This window comes from Macrobrachium nipponense, chromosome 11, assembly GCF_015104395.2.
Source record: "Macrobrachium nipponense isolate FS-2020 chromosome 11, ASM1510439v2, whole genome shotgun sequence".
NCBI classification, from domain to species: Eukaryota; Metazoa; Arthropoda; class Malacostraca; order Decapoda; family Palaemonidae; genus Macrobrachium; species Macrobrachium nipponense.
This window is the reverse complement of record NC_061087.1, coordinates 72,576,473-72,598,760: the sequence shown is the minus strand read 5'-3', so window position 1 is coordinate 72,598,760 and position 22,288 is coordinate 72,576,473. Positions and strand designations below refer to the sequence as shown.

At 40.3% G+C, this 22,288-nt stretch overlaps 1 protein-coding gene across 1 annotated transcript; it reads left to right on the top strand.

Moving 5' to 3' along the window:
• The first annotated feature begins 277 nt into the window (after positions 1–277).
• Positions 278–8,133, top strand: LOC135209058 (basic proline-rich protein-like). Its single transcript, XM_064241631.1, has 2 exons — positions 278–396; positions 5,703–8,133. The coding sequence occupies exons 1-2, from the start codon at positions 278–280 to the stop codon at positions 8,131–8,133; spliced, it is 2,550 nt and encodes an 849-aa protein (XP_064097701.1).
• Positions 8,134–22,288: the final 14,155 nt, after the last annotated feature.

Sequence of the window (22,288 nt, the reverse complement as noted above, 5' to 3'; positions counted from 1 at the left end):
CACTGGCTCCTGTCTGGCAGGATTACGAAGGTCACTATCACCATCACCATCACCATCACCACTGCCACCTTCACCATCAGCACCGCCACCCTCACCATCACCACTGCCACCTTCACCATCAGCACCGCCACCCTCACCATCACCACTGTCACCAACGCCAGTTATACATTCCGGAGTCATACCACTATTACTATCAGTCATTCATAAAAACAAAATGAAGATCATCCACACTGTCATCAATTGCACCAATATCATAATCAGCACTTTAATCACTAGTATGCATCAACAACATGTTAATGACCAAAGCAGGGCTGCGACGACCATAAAAGCTATCCCAAGAGTCCAGGGACATTCCCATTATCACCAAAATGATGGCCAGATATTATTACACAATTTGTAAGTCTTTCTTTGACAACAAAGCACAATATTCTGGGCAATAACAACACAAAACGTATGATCGTCCTTTGGCAAAACATGCATAAACAACAAAGAGCGAGGGACTGAGAAGGCAACTGGCTCCCTCCCATGCTGTGATTGGTGGAGAGATGGGTATGGGTCTATACCCGCCTCCTGTTTGACCAGCGACTCTCACAGTGTGTGACGTCACTCCCCTGCCAACACTTCCCACCACCACCAACTCGCTCAGCAACTCATGCTATGGGATGATGATGACCCTTTCTTTCTGCCCACTGCCCGGGACAGCAGCAGTGACTGTCAGTAAGGTTGAAATCAATAGTTTTTTGTTTGGTCTTTTAACCATACTTACATAGTACCAAGGGTTTTCCATCGAAGCGTGTTGCATAGAGGAAGGGAGAAAATAGTGTTAGATGCAATAAAACGAATTTAGAGGGGCACATTGGACCCTTGCTCCACGTTACGTTAAACATTCTTTGTGTAAAATCGACTCTGTAAACATTGCAAACTAAAGAATGCCTTTAACTCTGCAGGATCTGCATAGAAAAACAAGAAAAAAAAACTGAAAAAGTTGAATTACCAGAGCAGAGCCACGTCTGTTATGATGGGGCTTCCGGACATGTCCCAGAAACTTCTAAATAAGAAGTAAATCAAAACAAGAAAAATATACATGATTAGAGAGAGAGAGAGAGAGAGAGAGAGAGAGAGAGAGAGAGAGAGAGAGAATTTACCTGGAGCAATGACGTTGCCAGCTGCTGTTTCCTTCTTCATGAGCCGAGAAACACACAAATAAGAAAATACAAAACTCGCCAAAACTGAAAAGCAGCAGTTCAATATAAGGATAACAAAAGTGTCCAGTAAGCAGTTGTTACTAACTTTATTGCAGGAACCGTCGTGATCTCCGTGGAATATGCGAGCCCGCGAGCGAGCGAGCGCGCGTGTGTGTGTGTGTGTGTGTGTGTGAGTACGTACGGCCGTAACAGCATCTCTAGTGGTGTATCTTTTTTTTTATTTTAACAAACTGTTTACAACACGCTTTTTAGTAGGCCTGCAAGTCCATTCGATTCTAGCTGCAGTGCTTATTTTTTTTCATCGGTCACTACCCAGAAATAATACCAACTTCGACAAATAACCTATATTTTGGTTTATCTTTCCTGAAGATTATGAAGCATTTTTCTTATTAAATGAATAGAGAATTGGCGAAGAAGGATAAAAGAAAAAGAGGGATAGTGAGAACGAGAATTTAGATGAGGTAAAAATACCTCCTAAACCGTTTTTCTCGGGTTTATTTTAATATCACTTTATTACTCGTATATACATCCTCGAACGTTTAACACAAAAAAAAGTGGATGAGTGAACTACATTATCTGAATTACCCAGGAACAATGTAACTTAGCTTGCATAAACTTTCATTTTGAGATTATCGTCAAGCAGAAGACATTCACATTGTTTCATTTGTTCGTGTATATATCCACATAACAACATTAGAAAAATTTAAATGAATGAAATTAGGAAGAAGTCATCAGACTAGACCGTCCAAACGGAAAAATAAATATGAATTTTAGGAGCTTTAGATTAAAAAAGGTAATTAAATAAGGATTAATGATGTATATAATCATCATTTCTTCTTTCATCTGGACTGAACTGAACTGAATGTAAAGTTCAGGCCACAGAGCAAACGCTGGGACCTATGAAATCATTCAGCGATGAAAATAATTTTGAAACAATTGTAAAGAGCGGGTGGAAGGTAAGATGGAAGAAATAGTAGAATATAAACAGTTAGAGTAAAAGGAATTAAAGAGGGTGGAAAGTAAGATGGAAGAAATAGATGAATAAGAAAGGAGTTATAGTAAAAGGAATGAAAGGAATTGCACTAAGGGGCCAAATGGACACTGCAAAGAACCTTCAAGTACAGTGATGGCGCAAAACTCACGATACATGACTGCGTAGGATTTCGTTCAAATTTCATTAACTGGCAACTGACATGCTCCATATTTATCTGTTATTTCAGTGCGAAAACACGATTATTGCATGTAATAAGGCCATACTATATTTCATAAGAGTGAAATCTGTCATATATTTCAAAACTGTAAGAAAATGTCACGTGTAGCCAAATTTAAGAAAAAACAGTTACGAAACATTTTCAAAATTTTCGTTCACACATTGCTGATGCATTTGATCAAAATGAAGTCGCCATCAAACCTCAGCTCAAATGTTAAAAAATAAATAAATAAATAAATAAATAAAAATAAAAAAATAAAACAACGAAAAAATTGTCATACCATTGATATTGCTTCCAGTTCAAGCATAAAATTTGAAATATGTATATACAAAAGTAGAATGCGCCCTCTGATATCAGCCCATTTTTAGAGCAAAGATACAGAAATCTCCAAATATTACCTATACTTAAGAAATAACCCAAAAGGGACATGACATAATACGTAGCACTTGCTGTCGCAGATCGCTTGCTCCAATGTACCTCTTCCGTTTCCTTTTTTCTTTCTTTCTTTCTTTTCTTTTTACCAAAAAAACTACCATGGTCAACCAAGTCACATCCTCCGTCCTTCCACGGTAAATGCAGACGAGCCATTCCTCTTGTGGCTCAAACTTGAATGTAGCCGCTTGGTGCAGGATTCAGGTCAAATGTTCCTTCACATTTTTCAAAGCGTTTCGGATGACTGCGTTATGGCTCTTCCAAATTATGGAAAGATTCATTTTAGATTTACCTCTTATCTGCACGCACATGAATAACGGATAAATTGTTTTAAAGACTAGGGGACCGTACCTAGACAAACTGTATATAACCTACATGAAGAAAAGAATGCCGCGGCAGTGATCGTATCAAGCAGTGTTGCCAAAGTGCGGAGAAACGACCAAAAGTGCGGAGAAGATTCGAGGGGGAGTCATTGAATGCAGAGCTGAGGTCTGCACTCCTCACGTATGCGGCGCTGTAGGTCCGCATATATATTTATACTTTTAAAACTTTTTTTCCATCAATGAAAAATGATTGAAATTATATGATATTTTAGAAAGTACTAATATTTTTGAAAAATTAACCATTTTCACTAGTCTCGAGTGTTCACGCGCCATTATCATATACGATCATGCGATTGTCAATTAAGAACTGATTTTGACAACAGCATATGACGTAACCCAAACGTGATGTTTTAAAATGCATTCATTCTTTAGGTCCAGCAATCTTCAATTTGCGTTTGTAATTATATATATATATATATATATATATATATATATATATATATATATATATATATATATATATATATATATATATATATATATATATACATATAGTTTAGTAAAATTTAATTAATTTGTAAATTAATCTCAGGGTGAAGGCTGACTTACATTATTGTAAACTTAGTCATGTTTAATGAGTTTTTATTTTATTTATTTATTTATTTATTTTGAGAAAACAACGGCAAATATGCATTAGGCAATTGCATTAGTTGAAGTGATTTAACTGATTATAACCGAATAAGTTTCGATATAAGTATGCTAGGAAGTGGAAATTAACACTACACATCCCGGTGCGGAGCTATAATTTCTCGGTGATGTGCGGACTTTGCGGTAACCCTGGTCCGGCATCGCATTACAGACGACAGGCCCCACTGGCCATGTCCGGTGCTGCACCCAGACGCGATTGCAGTTGGCCATTGCCTTCAATACGTGTCTTCACACTATGCGATTGTTTCCTGCATATAAGTGCGACAGCAGTAGACTTCCACAGTTCCACTGCTTCTGGTGATCGGGTGCATTGGGTATTGAAAGCATTTGAGGGATATAAATAGTGTTATTCCCGTTGCTGAATAACCAATTGTTCCATGCAACGAAAAAACACCATACAATAATAATAACAATAGTGTTATTCGTAAATAAGAAAGAACTACAGGTATGGATTGCTTAAGTATAAACTACTGAGAAATGATTTACTAAATGATTTGCTGTTTTTTTCATTAAGGTTACATTTACGTTTTGATACTGAAATTATTAGAAGGTTATCGGCAGATTATTGATATAAAAGAGGACTAAAAGCTTTTGATTTCGATATATATGATTTTTTTAGAAGTTTTTATAGTTAACACTTACGTTTTACTTACATTAATTAATGAAACAGAGATATGGATTTTTTTATATCAAAGTAAAAGATTTGTTTTTATATAGATATATCAGTTTATACTTTTGATAAATAGAGATGTTTCAGCTAACACTAGTTGTTTTCATTTCTCCTTTTTAATTTCTATATGGAAAAGCAAATTTACAAGGAAAGGTCCATATTATTTCCTCTTACTTGATGGTAACTGCCAGTTGTTGTGCTGGCGAAATATAATCTCTGAATGTCGTATTTCTTTTAGCGACTGGTCATGCAGATGTGACAAGAGTTCCTCAAAGGTTGTTTTAGACATTCTGAAGTAATTGCAAAATTTATCATTATCTCTCTTCAGCTCCTCGAAAATTGTGACAAATGCACCGTACAAGTGCCTTTGTGTATTCAAAGGGTGTACCGAGTGAATTCTAGGTTTTCTCTTCTTTTTTCTCAAATGTAATAAATAAAGACAATTTTCTCTTCCTGTATATGTAGTCACCACCACAGGCTGAAAGCAGACTGCAAGCGCTTGTCAAAAATTGGGTCACTTTGTGCGGCAATCGGACAAATGTACGATTTGCGCAATTTTGTGTCGCATTTAGATCCGGCACCGCAATCGTATCTTGGTGCGACTAGAATCGCATAGTGGGCCCCGATTCAGCAGCAGAGGGAACGAACTATTGTGCGCGACAGTACCATGTATGGCTTATCTAATCCATGGAGATGGGTAGAGATGTTTAGTGCCGGAACTACTAAAAACAATTTTAGCTGCTCCATTTATTGATGAACTGTGCTGATTGCTCGTAAAAATATTCTTGAAAAGTCTGTTGTTATTGTTAGATTGAACGTACGACTGCCTGTACTTTATGCACATTTTCAAAGTAATATAAAGTAATTTACAATTTACACTAAAGACACAAGTTAAAGTTCGGTAAAGAGACTTCGTTTCTGGAAAATTGCTTTCTCGTTGTAACAGCCTATTAACGAACGAATAATGAGACCACAGGAGCTCGAAATGATTTTGTTTGAATTAGTATTTCTTATTAGGCTACCATCATGCAGACGATCTAAAAAGTCACATTTGAAGTTATTTTACATGGTGTTTTGTATACTTCGTCATTGTTTACCTTGGCGCGTTCGTTTCAACTTTGTGCGTTCATTCTGATTGGGCCATTGCCCGCAGTTTCCCGGCGAGACGCAGGCCCCGGGCCCGGGTCGCGCCCTGGGTTCGGGACGAAAGGCGGGCCGCTCGGGACGCCACGTCGGGAGACCTGCTGGCCCGTTCCCGGGACCCCGCACGTCCCGATGGGACGCAGGAAGGGCCGTCGCCACCCGACCCGTACCGGGACCGCCATGCCGAGGCCCGGGGCCGCCCGAAAGGTCGACGCCAGGAGGAGGGGCCAGGTCCCCGCCCGACAGGTCCCGGAGACGCCAGGCGGGCCGTCGCCCAAGCCCTGTCCCAGGGACGGGAGCCTGGCGGGCCGTCGCCCGCCCCGTCCCACCGGGACGCCAGAGGCCGCGCCCCGCCCAGTCCGGGACGGGCAGGCGTGCCGTCGGCCGGGCCCGTCCGGGACGCAGGCGGGCCGTTCCCGCCCTCCGCCCGTCCCGGGACGCCAGGGGGCCGTCGCCCCGCCCGTCCGGGACGGATGGCGGGCCGTCGCCCGCCCGTCCCGGGGAAGCAGGAGGCCGCCGTCGGCCCCGGGCCCGTCCCGGGGACGCAGGCGGGCCGTCGCCCGCCCGTCGGACGCCAGCGGGCGTCGCCCGCCCAGTCCAGGGAACGGCGAAGCCCGGGCGTCGCCCGGGCCCGTCCCGGGACGGCCAGGGGCCGGGCCGTCGCCCGCCCGCTCCCGGGACGCCCTGGCGAGGCCGTGCCCGGGCCCGTCCCGGGGACCTGGCCGGGCCGTCGGCCCGGGCCCGCCCCGGACGCCCTGGCGGGCCCGTCCGCCCGCCCGTCCCGGGACGCCTGGGGGCCGCGGACCGCCCGTCCCGGGACGGGCCTGGCGGGCCGTCGCCGCCCCGTCCGGGACCTGGCCGGGGGCCGTCGCTTCGCCCGTCCCGGGACCTGGCGGGCCACGGCCCGCAGGCGTCCGGGACGGGCCGGGCGGCCGTCGCCCGCCCGTCCCGGGGACGCCTGGCGGGCGCCGCAACGCCGTCCGGGGACGACTGGCGGGTCCGCCGCCCGCCCGTCACCGGGACGCAGGCGGGACGTCGCCCCGCCCGTCAGGGACGCCTGGCGGGCCGTCGCTTCCCGCAAGTCCCGGGAACGCCAGGCGGAGCCGTTCGCCCCGCCCGTACCCGGGACGCAGGGCGGGGCCGCCGCAACGCCCGTCCCGGGACGCAGGGGGGCCGCCGCCCGCGGGGTCCCGGGACGCCTGTGCGGTGTGGCCGGCGCACCTACCCATCCCGGGGACGCCCAGGGGGCCGTCGCCCTCGTCCCGGGACGGGCCCAGGCGGGCCGTCGCCCTCCGTCCCGGGGACGCCCGGCGGGCCGTTTCGCCCGCCCGTCCGGGACGCCTGGCGGGCCGTCGCCGCCGTCCCGGGACGCCTGGCGGCGTCGCCCGCCGTACCGGGACGCCGGAGGGCCGTCGCCAGCCCGTCCCGCGGACGCCTGGCGGGCCGTCGCCCGCCCGGTCCCGGACGGCCATTGGCGGGCGTTCGCTTTCCCGCCGTCCAGGGACGCCTGGCGGGCCGTGCACGCCCGTCCCGGGGACGCACTGGAGGGCCGTCGCCGCCGTCCGGGACGCCTGGCAAGGCCGTCGCCCGCCCGTCCCCGGGACGCCTGGCGGCGCCTCGCCGCCGTCCCGGGGAAGCCAGGCGGGCAGTCGCCCGCCCGGGACCCTGGCGGGCCGGGTCGCCCGCCCGTCCGGGACCGGGCCGGGCCGGGTCGCCCGCCCCGCCCGGGGACGGCCGGGGGGCCGTCGCCCGCCGGTCCCGGGGACGCCTGGCGGGCGCGCCCGCCCGTACCCGGGGACGCCTGGCGGGCCGTCGCCCTCCCGTCCCGGGACGCCAGGGGCCGGGTTCCCGCGCCCCGTCCCGGGACCGCCAGGGGGCCGGGCCGCCCTCGCCCGCCCGCCCGGGACGCCTGGCGGGGCCGTCGCGCCCGTCCCGTCCCTGGGACGACGGCCAGCGGGCCGTCGCCCTCCCGTCCCGGGGGATGCGGGTTTTCGGGGCCGCCGCCCGTCCCGGGACGCCTGGAGGGCCCCCGCCGCCCGCCCGAGTCCCGGGACGCCTGGCGGGCCGTCGCCCGGCCCGTCCCGGGACCCCGGCTCGGCGGCCCGTCGCCCGCCCGTCTCGTGGACGCCTGGCGGGGCCATCGCCCGCCCGGTCCCGGGACGCCTGGCGGGCCGTCGGCCCGCCCACGTCGGGCCTCGGCCCGGGCCCGTCGCGACCGCCTCCGGGACGCCTGGGCCCCGTTGCGCCCGCCGGTCCCGGACCGGGCCAGGCCGGGCGTCCCGGGCCCGCCAGGGGGTCCCGACGCCCAGGCGGGCCGTCGCCCGCCCGACGGCAGGACGGCCTTCGCCCACGCCGTCCCGGACGCCAGGCCGGGCCGGGTCGCCCAGCCCGGTCCCGGGACGCCAGGCGGTCCTCGCCCGGGCCCTCCCTATAGAGAGTAACGCCGGCCCGGTCCCGGACCCGCCCAGGCCGGGCCGGGTTCGCCCGCCCGTAACCGGGCCGGCCAGGTCCCGGGCCGTTCGGGCCGCCCGTCCCCCCGGGACGCCAGGGGGGTGGGCCTAAAATCCCGGCCCGGGCCCGTTCCCGGGACGCCAGGCGGGCCGTCGGTCCAAGGCCGGTCCCGGATGGCAGGCGGGCCCTTCGCCCTACGCCTATCCCGGGTATAGAGAGTAACACCTCTGCTTAACCTTAGAACCAGAATATGCCACTGAATCCTTTCAATTCTCCAGGGCCTTCTCTCAATCCTCTGCTTCTTCTCTTCGCATGCCAGAATCTTCTCTGAATCCTCTCCTTCTTATCCTTGCACTCACAAATCTTCTCTGAGTCTCTGCTTCTTCTTCTGACGCTCCCTGAATCTTCTCTTAATCCTCTGCTTCTCCTGGCACTCCACCAATCTTTTCTCAAGGTTTCCCTTCTCCTGCTCCCCCAATCTCTTTCTCTATCCTCTGCTTCCAATTTTGCCCACTCCACCAATCCTTTCATTTCCTTTCCCTTTCACCAATCAATAAAACTCTTACAAAACGTTTTATACTTATTTCCAGATAACTTTCATTTCCTTCAACCATTAACAAACCAAACTTATTACATATAAACATCAAACCTTCCATATAGTATACTTCAAAACTTTCATCAAATACAAACCTTTACTTTCTCAATCATAAAATCAAGTATTGCACTTCACTCTTAAAATCCATTCCAAACTAAAATCAATTCTAACACATGCATTTATCAAACAAGTCCTTTCAATTCCAGTTAAACTCCAATTATTATCTAAATAACAAAATTTGCTAAAAAAAATTCATTGTGTAAATGAAAATCGTACTTTCTAGATAAACTTTATTGATTTCAATAAAAAAAAAAAACTTTCCATACAACAAACATCCTCCTCAAATTTTTCACATCTGATCCCTCTTCACAAGGCCAGCTTAGACTTGGTCGCTCCATTCCTTGAACATGGACAGCTGCTCCTTCATTTTCCACTTCTCCTTCTCCACGCATCTCTAATTCCCAGGCAGCTTCTTCACCTGGCAAACCAATTTCTCCTTCGCTCCTCGCACCTCTCCAACCTCATCTTCCAACTGGTCGTTCCGTTTGCCCTGAACACCGCTCTTCCTATCCAGCCACTTGAAGCCATGATTTCCTTCCTCTAGGAGGCACCTCAGCTCCTTTCTCTTCAGTTTTGCAACCTCAACTTCACAATGGAGTCCACACCTTTCCTTCCTAAGGTCTTCCACTTTCTTCTGCAGGAGCTCGAACCTGACCTCGGCGTCTTTCCTGTCCGATTAGCGCTTTTCGGTCGCGTCTTTTCGTTCCTGGACGAGCCTCGCCATCCGCGCCGCTTCTTCGCTCTATATCTGCAGGTCCTTCTCCTTCTGTCGTAGCAGTTTCTCTTGCCTCTCAACCTGCCAGTTTGCCTCTGGCAATTGCACTGTCGGTTCCCTTATCCTCTCACATAGGGCATCTTTGTGTAATCCATCAACTGCTCATTTTCTTCTGTGTCTTGACAATCTTGTCTTCCAGCTGCTGTTTTTCCATCTTCACTTGATCCTTCTCCTTCACAAACAACGTCTCACCTTCGAATAAGTGGGTCCTTTCTTGCCAGGCCTGTTTTTGCAACACCTCCTCAGTTATCTGCATCACACGAGTGCTTTCTTCCTTTCCGCCCCCCGCCGCCTGAATCTCTTCATTGTAGTCAAGCCTCTGTTGCAGCTCAAAAATTATCCTGTCCAAGTTCACCTGCTGCTCTCTCTGGTACTGGATGGTGTCTCGCAAGGCCGAAATTCTCTCCTTCAATTCCATTTCCTTGGGCTCTTCACCTCCATCATCAGGAATTACGAGGACCTCACCAGTCAATAGGCAGCCTATAAACAACATCACTATCCTTGCGTCACACTTCTCTCCGTATTTCAAACAACATCTACACAACAACGTCACACAACAGCTGCTGGCTGCCAAGGCCAGGTAAGGCCACGTAAATTTTTTCCTTCAAACTGGAATACCCCACTTCATATACTCTCCTCTATGTCTCTCGCTTTTTCCTTGATTTTCAATATTTTACAAGAGATATTTCGATTATCGAAGTATAGCAAGAAACATTCTGAAAGATTTTTAATCATGCCTTGTAGGTTTTATAAATTGCTGCAATTTTCTCTCTCTCTCTCTCTCTCTCTCTCTCTCTCTCTCTCTCTCTCTCTCTCTCTCTCTCGGGATCTTTTTGCAGTAAGTATCTTTTTTGTTTCGTCTCTTATCGTTTTATCTATTAAAATATATTTAGGGATTTTCCTTTATTTACCTTTTTGTCTACAAGAACAACAATACTAACTACAGTCGGGCAATTGGAACTGAGCAAAAAATGACCATTTTTTTAAGCTACGTTTTATTTTTATTGAATTTAACAAAATAACTAAAAGATATCATTCTAAATGAATTAGCCGAGACATCAAGAGAAATAATATATATTATATATAATAATCAACTTCTCAACCATAATGATTTTCAAACACTATAGGTAAGTTTTAAGATTTTAAATTTATATCATATGGATACAAAGAAAGGTTAAAAACGAAATTTAATTATACTCAATTTTGTCCTATATAAAAGTGAAAATCAGATATAAAGGAGTACAATTTTATTAGAGCATAACCTGATTCCTAAATTGAAATCCAATATAGAAATAAAGTAGAAAATCCAAACAACCCTATTTCTATACAAGGCGACGCATTTGGTGTGAATGCATCCTTAGAACACAAATGTAATTAATACTGTTTAATACGGATCATAATGACAACAACTAAATACTGTGCCTCTCAATGATGTGTAACGAAGAAACTGTTGCAATTTAAAAACAATTACAGAATCAATAATGTCGTCAAATAATAAATACAACAATGAAAACGACATGACTTGTAAGGTTAAGAAAATGAATTGCAGAAGCGTGCTTGATAAAGAAAAAAAATATCTGCGTAAAACACGTTCCAGGGAAATCAAATACATAACCCACACGTTCTGTTACATAATATAAACTGTAGATTCCATACCTGATCGTCTGTGAGAGGTCACAGATGCAGATGGAGGTTGACATCCTTCTCATTGTATCTGATCATACTAATAATGATAAAATATTGACACTAGCTCACGTGTTTTTGTTATGTTCCTTTTACTTGATTACCAGTTAATGCAAATGTTTTGGAAGACCATGCATATTTCAAAGGTTTAAAGTGAAAAGTTAAATTTATAGTATCTCAAAATTAAATGAAAAAAAAAGTTATATTGGTTCAAAGTTATCTGCCAGATTGTCGGAAAAATGTGATGTTTTTTTAGTTTAACATTTAGTCAAACTGAAATAAGCCTTAAATTTTGAATATAGAAGGCTTTGTAAATATCACTACTTTTATTTTGTTGTTATGTTGAAATAAAGGGAATTACAAAACGCGCTTCATTCCAAGAAAAATAAGGAAAACAGATTAAGGTAATAAAGTTGAGACAGAATAAGAGCACAGCAGTTAAGAAAACTAAGCCTGGATATTAAAAGGGGGTCCAAAAGGTAGAAGAAATAAGCCCTGATAGAATTAGTGGAGCTAAAAGCTGCAGTCTACGAATGGCCATATACTAGGCAACTTAATTCGCCAATGTAAAGGTAGAAGCTAGTGGTTCCTAACCCTCCCTAAGACAGGAAATGGTCAGGGAACGGCAAGGACCACGGCAGTTGACTTCACAGGAGAGAAAAGTTAAATTCCTACAATAACATATTAACTCTTTTACACATTAGAATTAGCTATAACTACATCGGCACTAGAAAAACTACTTTGGTTCTTGAAACACAGAAATTGAGTTAAGTTATTTTCTATTACAATGCATCTTGAAAACAAGGATGAAAATATCCTTACGAAAAAAAAATATAGTAAAATTGATAATAACTGATATTTTGCAACTGATCTGGTGCTAGGAAGAAAATAAGAACACGAGGCTTCTTCACACCATAATCTAGAAAAGAACTTAATAAGTTTATCGCTCTCTGTCTTTCTCTCTCACTTATCGTTGTCTTGTTATATTCTGTGGTTCTTCTTTCTCTTTTCACCAAATATGAAACCTGTTTTTGGATATTGGGAAAGTATCCTAATATTTCATGTTGTTTTAGTTACTAACATTTAGTAAATAAAGAAAATTATATATAGCCGTAATTTTTTATGTGTTATTGCTCATATCGCCCGCCTTCTTTATGGAGGTTGGCCCAATCATGAATTGTATAAGTATATAGACATGTATCTGTGTGTATGGTTGCTACCTCAATAAAGTAAGTGAACTGAAAATTTTGCTAATTTGCTGATAGAGATGTTCTTATATATATATATATATATATATATATATATATATATATATATAATATATATATATATATATATATGAATAACTTGATCACGAAGTATATAAAACGTGATGCTATGTATAAATAAAGGTTTTTTTGCCACGAAGGAAAAATGAAAAAGCGAGATAGCCGAGTACTTTCGGTCCTATTCGGACCCTTTGCTCAGTAAAGGGTCCGAATGGGACCGAAAAGTACTCGGCTATCTCGCTTTTTCATTTTTTCCTTCGTGGCAAAAAACCTTTATATATTATAAGAGTTGTATATATAATATATATATATATATATATTATATATATATATTATTATATTACATACATATATATATATAATATATATATATATATATATATATATATGTATATATATATAAGAACATCTCTATACATCTCTATCAGCAAATTAGCAAAATTTTCAGTTCACTTACCTTATTGAGGTATATATATATATATATATATATATATATATATATATATATATATATATATATGTGTGTGTGTGTGTGTGTGTGTGTGTGTGTATATATATATATATATATATATATATATATATATATATATATATATATATATATATATGTATATATATATATATATATATATATATATATATATATATATATATATATATATATATATATATATAAAGAGGTGGCTTGCTGCTTTACAGATCATCACTGTTAACATGTTGGTGAAAGTTTTGTATCGATCTCGTGGACAGTCATGTCAGTATATAAGATTTAATGATCTATAGGAAATGCTATTTCATAAATACTGAGTTCCTAAGCACTTTTAGTCTCATATTTATTTCGCATATTTCCTTAAATGCACATTTTACACTCAAACCCAGTTTCGTCAACAACAAAATGTTTACGACCACTCTCTTAATTAACGTTAATAGATTATGGATACTTTACTCTATGCTCAAGAAAAATACCTGCTGCCCACTCCTCCTTCCTTGGCCTGACGGCGCAACATCTATTGGATGTTCCGTTAGTTACTTGTTCAACTGCTTCAGGACCTTTCACACTGTCGTACGTAAATGCGACACGATGTCGGACCAACATGCGACTAGCAGTGGACTATTATCTCTAATGTATGTACCTTTTCACACTATGTCGGTCCGGCACAGTGTTGCCAAAGTGCGGAGAAACGACCAAAAGTGCGGAGAAGATTCGAGGGGAGTCATTGAATGCAGAGCTGAGGTCTGCACTCCTCACGTGTGCGGCGCTGTAGGTCCGCATATATATTTATGCTTTTAAAACTTTTTTTCTATCAATGAAAAAATGATTGAAATTATATGATATTTTTGAAAGTACTAATATTTTTGAAAAATTAACCATTTTCACTAGTCTCGAGTGTTCACGCGCCAATATCAAATACGATCATGCGATTGTCAATTAAGACTGATTTTGACAACAGCATATGACGTAACCCAAACGTGATGTTTTAAAATGCATTCATTCTTTAGGTCCAGCAATCTTCAATTTGCGTTTGTAATTTTATATATATATATATATATATATATATATATATATATATATATATATATATATATATATACTATATAGTTTAGTAAAATTTAATTAATTTGTGAATTAATCTCAGGGTGAAGGCTGACTTACATTATTGTAAACTTAGTCATGTTTAATGAGTTTTTATTTTATTTATTTATTTACTTATTTATTTTGAGAAAACAACTGCAAATATGCATTAGGCAATTGCATTAGTTGAAGTGATTTAACTGATTATAACCGAATAAGTTTCGATATAAGTATGCTAGGAAGTGGAAATTAACACTACACATCCCGGTGCGGAGCTATAATTTCTCGGTGATGTGCGGACTTTGCGGTAACCCTGTGACACTATCAAGTCACATTTAAATGCGAATGCGACACAGGAACTGCCTCACCATCAGTGAAAACCTGTACTAAAACTTCCTCTCTCTCTCTCTCTCTCTCTCTCTCTCTCTCTCTCTCTTTCTCAATTTTATTAGAATTTTACAGGATTATTTCGCGAAAAAACAACCGCAACTGATGAAAAACATGTCAGTAGGTCTACGGGGACAAAGTGTGTTTTGGGCATACGCAAAACATCAGTTATTCGGGGACCGTTCAGTTACCTGATTATCCCCTCGTTTTATAGACTATGCGATCTTTATCGCATAAAACCAAGATGGTAGGCTGTCCGCTTGACAAATAACTTGAGTATTTGCATAAATTAATAAGATACAGTGTCTGTTGACCGTATAATTATTATTATCACGATGGCAATTTTAGACACCGTAAAGAGAGCTGCAACTTTTTTCGGTTTCCTGTTTGTGTTAACGAACGCTTTTCTGTTTCCTCCGGCATTTCTGAGGGAAAGTGTAGACCGGAATCTGAATGGTCATTACAGAAATTGTCGATACAGGTTTTCACTGTTGATTTTATCGTGGTAATTTACAGTTATATTACTAATTATCATAAATTATCATCAAAATTCACGTAAATTCTGATAAAAAATTTATGCTATCAGGGATTGATTTTTGTAGGTCTCTCATACGTCTGACAGGGCCTGGAAGAAAACATAGGGTAACATGGAGGCTACGGTACAAATTTTGTCCGGGTCTGTCATGCGGTTCGGATTTCTATAGTAGGCAAACATACAAAACATTCACTTTTATACATATAATACACACACACATATGTATACATTGTATGTTACAGGGAATATGTAAAATCACGGATTACACAAAATCCCCTGGGGAGTCAAATGTACTTCGCCGTGTTTAGTACTAACCCCTGGGGAGTCAAATGTACTTCACCGTGTTTAGTACTAACCCCTGGGGAGTCAAATGTACTTCGCCATGTTTAGTACTATCCCCTGGGGAGTCAAATATATTTCGCCGTATTAAGTACTAGCCCCTGGGGAGTCAAATGTATTTTGCATGTTTAGTACTAGCCCCTGGGGAGTCAAATGTACTTCACTATGTTTAGTATTAGCCCCTGGGGAGTCAAATGTATTTCGCCGTGTTAAGTACTAGCCCCTGGGGAGTCAAATGTATTTTGCCGTGTTTAGTACTAGACCATGGGGCGATCAAATGTCCCAGAGTGCATTTGATCCCCCAAGGGCTAGTGCTAAACACGCCAAAACACATTTGACCCCCAGGGGACTAGTACCAAACATGCTGAAACAGTGTAGATGAATCACAGTTTCACCGGGTTTAGTACTAGCCCTCTGGGAACAAATGTACCTAAATGAATTGGTTATTTCACATATGCTCTAGGGATTTCGTGAAATCCATGGATTTCACACATTCCCTTTAACACACACACACACACACATACACACACACACATATTTATATATATATATATCATATATATATATATATATATATATATAGATATATATATATATATATATATATATATATATATATATATATATATATATATATATATATATATATGTATGTATATATATAGTATATATATATAATATAATATATATATATATATATATGTGTGTGTGTGTGTGTGTGTGTGTGTGTGTGTGTGTATGCGTGTATATATATATATATATATATATATATATATATATATATATATATATATATATAGATAGATAGATATATATATATATAGATAGATAGATAGATATATATATATATATATATATATATATATATGTATATATATATATATATATAATTATACAAAATGTGCATGAATGTGTGTGTGTGTACTGTTTATACTAAAATATCTTTTAAAGTTCAGATTCCATTTCTTCCTTTTGCACTACTGATGAGTTATTCATATATACAGAACACTTACAAAAAGAACAAAAATAATTTAGCAAAATATTCCAGAAAATGATCTTTACATAACGACATGTATTATCTGTTACTCAGTAGTAACACACATACGATTTTATTTAGCCTGCATGATCAGTAGGTCGGCAGTGACTCTGCAGTGACCTCCGCATGTCTCCGGATTTGTACGAAACTCTTCGGATTTTTCACATCGTCTTTCACTTGGTAGAACAATCTAATAATTCTACAGGCTTTCCAAACCTTCTTTGGCTCGATAGGATATCAATTTCGTTTGCTACAATCGTAAATCGGCTACACTTTCTATCAAAACTAAAAAGTATAACATAATAAAACATCATTTTTTTACACACGCTTTTATTAAAATGCACTAAAAAGTGAAACATAATGTTTTTGAGACAGCAGAGTCTTCTTACAATTAATCATGTCTCCAAAAATAAAAGCATAAGAAATAAAAATATATATTTCTGTTCTTGTAGTGTTTCCTTCCATGTTTGGCGACCACTCTTATTTTTGTAGACATGATTAATTGTAAGAAAATCCTAGTGTCTCTAAAAAAACTCATCTTTCACTTTTTAGTGCATTTTGATAAAAGTGTGTTTTATAATATTTTTCTTTATTAAACATCTTTCTTTCCTTTGTTTGCTTTCACATGCCCCTGTTTTTGACAGCATTTGGTTGTCCTTCATGGTATACTTGTTAGACTCCAGTAAGACCAGCTATACTTTTAATATGTTAAATGGTATTTATGACATGATAGTATGAGATTATCTTACTAGAATTAATTTGAATGTCATGGCCATATTCATGATACCTAAGGGATGTGGCTAGTGTGCAACTTGCAGTTGCATAACTTCTTCAATTGATTGTATTTGTTATCCAAAAACGTTTTTTCACTTAAACAATTTTCTTTCCAATTCAATTCTTATTTCTCTTTTTCACCCAGCAATTTTATTATTAAAATATTAAGGTGTTATTGGATCGAAAAATTACTGAGATGTTTAACATGCAATATGCTTTTTATTACTATGTAAACTACGGCTTGTATATCTTCCTAAGTAAATTTATGTGATAATTTATGGATGATTTTTTAAAATTTATTTAAAAGTGTTCGGATAAGATATACCCCTCGTAAAATGATGCATTACTTTTCTTTTCATTTCTTAAGTATATTTCAAGCAATATTGGGCAATAACAGAAACGCGATCAGATACCTTGAATAGATGATACTAATTTATTATATTCACAACGAAGATTTGGTACATTCTTACATTCAGTCTTGCGCATTACTTGTTAGTTTGTAAGAAACGCTCGTAAAATTTGTAAAAGAATGAATAGTTCATGAAAAGGGAAACATTTTTCTTTTACAAATCACTCGCGAGAGGAAGGTGATTTGAATAATACTGCAATTGCAATTCGCTAACAAATAACAAATGCATCTCTCTTCAAAATTCAGGTTTCTTTATTTATCTATTTTCACTTAAAAACGAGAGGAAAAAGTTTATTTTTATATTTGGTGCAGTTTCCATTTTTATTCTGATATTTCGTAATAATCTGCGAGGTAACGGAAAATACTCTTTTCCTGCGGTATTCCGAAAATTAAACAAGATATATAAGTCCAATGTAAAATCACCCCCCACCCCCAGTCTTCAACTTAAGTTTTCCTGTTTTCTCAGAAGTTTTGCTGGTACCAACAATCAGACGTTTACCATAAAATTGTGCTTATTACCAGTTATTTACATAATAGCCCTTTCCGTTGAGAAAGATGATATTACTTTTGCAAAACTTACCCTATGGTCAGGTTATCAGCGTCATTCAATTTATTTAAAAGAATAAATAGACGAGGAATTAGCAGAATATTAGAATTCATCAATAGATGTACTAGGATAGCTGACTCCATATACATGTTTTTACTTTAATTCAAATAAATTTCAAATGTTTACAAAATAATCTTATCAACCTGTGACAATTACCACTACGTTATAAGTTTTATATGTGATTTTTTATACTTTCCCATAGTTTTAAAAAACTTTAACTCGCGAAATAAAAATTCCCAGCCAGAGAAATCTGCAATTGCGTTTAAAAAAAAACTCTATATGGCAAAATAAAAAAAGAAATCTGAAACAAAAATTAATTTATAGAATCTTAGCTCACTCATTATTTTCCTCAAAAATTTCCATCAAATTTCAAAGTCTAGTAAGTAGTCAATAAACGTGAGTATTTATTAGAAAAGTTGTCAATAATTACAAAAAAAGGAAAGAACAAGAGAAAACTAAATTTATTAAAGAATTAGGCAACGATGAAAAGCAAAAAGTTAAAAGATTTTCTTACTAAAATCTCCCTCTATCTTCAAGAAGAGCGACTTGAATCTCCCAGAAATTCCACTTCGTCGGAGCCTACAGAAAGTTTGATGGTTCTGGACCCCATCTTTTTATTCCGCCAATCTGCTGGAAAAGGCTGCCTGGGGCAGTGTTATTCTTCCCGAAACCATTCCACGGAAGGTTCTCTTAATAACAATTTTTCTGCCTTGAAAGATTTCTCTGAGAAAGCTATTTATGTTTATATAATAATAGTTTGTTTCACTTCATTCAAAATATGAAGTTTTGTAAAAGCTAATGTTAAAATTACTTCGCAGTATGCATATTTTATTTCATACTAAATAAAACGTCATTCCCGTGCCATGGAAAACGGTTTAATTCCTATAAATATTTGTTTAATTATTACTTCCACTTTACTTAAAACCAAAAAATATACATTCCCTAACTGGTAAGGTTAATATTGTAGCTTTAGGTTTTATATGAAAAGATTTTTTTTCAATATATAGATTATATATATATATATATATATATATATATATATATATATATATATATATATATATATATATATATTCTGAACGCACTGACATTTAAATTTAGTCTTATATAAATCATATCTATATACCATATCCTCATGAGAAATACGTGTGAAGTTACACCATTCATTATCTTTTACCTAAAGACTAGAATAATCACTTTTCTAGGCGCAGAAACAAGTAAATGAGTTTAAACACATTAACTGTATTTCCATTTCCGGTTTTAATTCATTTTACGTGACAGCTACGACGTATCTGACACTTAAATAAATCCTTTCCAGTCTAATATAGAACGTCATCTATAACGGCATAATCATATTGCAATGTTAGTAATTTTGATTTTCCTAATTAATGATAACCATGTAAATTATTGATGATTTTGTCATTCCAGTATGAACATTTCTATTTCGTTACCATAGAGATACTTAAGAGATTTTAAAAAAATTATTGCACTGCCGACAAAGATAAAAAAATATGCAATATCATTTGATAGTACAGCCATTCTTCACAAGTATACACCATGCCCTTTCTAATTGAACTAAACAGTCTGTAACTATGAAAATAATGCTAAAGTTAAGCTTAGAGTAAAAATACCGGAAAATATTTTTATATCAGCCTCTCAAAGACGAAAGGTTCTCAAGTAATTTTCGAGTGTTTTAAGCAAATGTGGAGCAATGAGCTTTATCATTCCTGACGAAACATATTTTTGTAGATCTGCTTTACAAAGGTTCGGTGGTTCCAGCTGGTCCCTTTCAAGGCTTTATGGCATAACTTGAGTAAAAGCATGCACCGCAGGAGAAAAAAAAATGTTTTTCAAGTTGTTGTCCAAACCTTTTTTCGCAACATACTGGATTATTTAATGATGCCGAAATCTTCGAAGTAGTACCAGTGATAGTTTTCAAAAACTAGAGCAACCGGCCACCTACTGCATGCTGACCGAGAGTCGTATTTGTGCTTTCATTGCAGAGCATAATTTACCTTTTTCCAAATCCAAACCATTAGTTGACTTAATCAAAGAAACTTGTCCATCCAACACCTCACAAAAGTAATGTCTAAAGAAACTTAAAATGTGTGCTACTAAATGTACAAATGTAATGAGGCAAGGGCTTGGATATATGTTTTCTAGAGTTAGTTGATCGTCTGAAACACACAAATTTTAGCATAATACCTGACGAAACAACTGATGTAGGCACTGAGAAACAACTTGCAATATATGCTATGTATTTTGATCAGGATACATTTGAAGCTGTTACAGTTTTTCTGGATATGGTGATTGTGGAGAAGTGTGATGCAGTAACTTTGTATTCAGTCATAAAAAAGTGTTTCAAAGAGAAAAACATTCCATTAGAAAATATCTTTGGGTACTCACCTGACACTTGCAACATAATGTTTGAAGAAAGGCAGAGCGTAGTGGCACTAATGAAAGCAGAATTTTCACATATAGCATTTGTAAAATGTAGTGTTCATATGATTCAGCTGTGTCACATGCATGCCTAAAGCTTTCTACGTCTTTGGAGGATTTATGTAGGAATGTTTTCTCACATTTTAGTAGGTCGAGCCTTAGACAGCATGAATTGACAAAACTTCAAAAATCTGATGAGATTACACCGCACAAAATGTTGTCCTATGGGCAAACCCGCTGGCTATCCTTGGATGCGTGAGTTACTCACCTTCTAGAGCAGTGAGATTCCTTGATGTTGTATTTCACAGCCGTAGTAACTGTGAAGAGTGATCCCTCATACATAACTGAGAGTATCCTGAAGAGTTTGAAAAATGACTTCATAAAAGCTCAGTTACAATTCATCCAAGTCCAGTTAAAGTGAGCAAATGAATTCAACAAATTGTACTAAGCAGATGTTGAATTAGCTTCATGTTAAAGTTAAGGAACTGCTCCTTGAGCTAATGTGTAATTTCATTGATATCAGTCACTTGCGTAACTGGCATCCATTTACATTAGAAGTTCATAACACTTGCAAGCTACAGTTATTCAGATTTCTCTCGGCATTCTTGCCACAAAAACACTACAAAACTCAGCTTTATGCAAGGACCTTGAAGAAGTAAATCAATTCAAAATAAGCTATCGGGCATTTCTTCTAGAACTAATTAACCAAATAAGAACCCGGTTTGACACAAGAGCCTTCAAAATCGTAACCTACCAAAGTATGCTCTAAATCTTAAGCCTTAGAGTCTAAGGGACGTGTTTAAAGCTTATCCATACCTGGCTGATATATGTGACAAGGAGAGTACAGATCTTGAATGGAGAAAACTTGCTTTAGAAGGACAATTCAATGACGTTAAAGATGTCTCACAGTTTTGGAAGCTACAGTTTTCTTTGCAAGATGTTAATGGTGATTCAAAATTTCCAAACCTATCCAAAGTACATAGCTGGTTGTTGCCTAGCCCTTCCTCATTCAAACGCTTCTGTTCAGCGTGTTTTCTGCCAGTTACGTCTCATAGAGACACTATAAGAAATTCACTAAAGCCCACCAGTCTTGTCAGCTTGCTTCATGTGAAAAATGGCTCGCACAGCTGGAATTTCAGCACACGAATTTAAAATAAATGGAAAACTTAAAGTAGCTCTTTCAAATGTTGAGCATTGTGCAACTGATGCTGTATGCCAAACGATTCTTAGTGAAAAGTATCATAAGTAATATGCTGCGATGTAAAACATCATCTTTGTTCTTAACATTTCGCAAAATATTCTACGAGCCAGGATAAATATTTTCACGACATAACATTACACAACAATAATGATGATAATAGTAGACACACCTGCTCAATCAACAACCATAACAATCATATATAACCAGGAGTCGCACTCGCTCCAAACCAATACCATGAGCCTAAATCGCTCATCAACAATAACAGTCATAAATAACCAGGAGTCATACTTTTTCCAAAGCATAATGATAATAATATTAATACATCGCTCCACACTAAGCATAATAATAATAACAATAATACATTGTTCCACACCAAAGTCACATTCATGAAGACAAGAAACCATAAAAGATTTTCTCAACTACAACAACAACATAGTCATATTAATGACCATAATCTCATCATA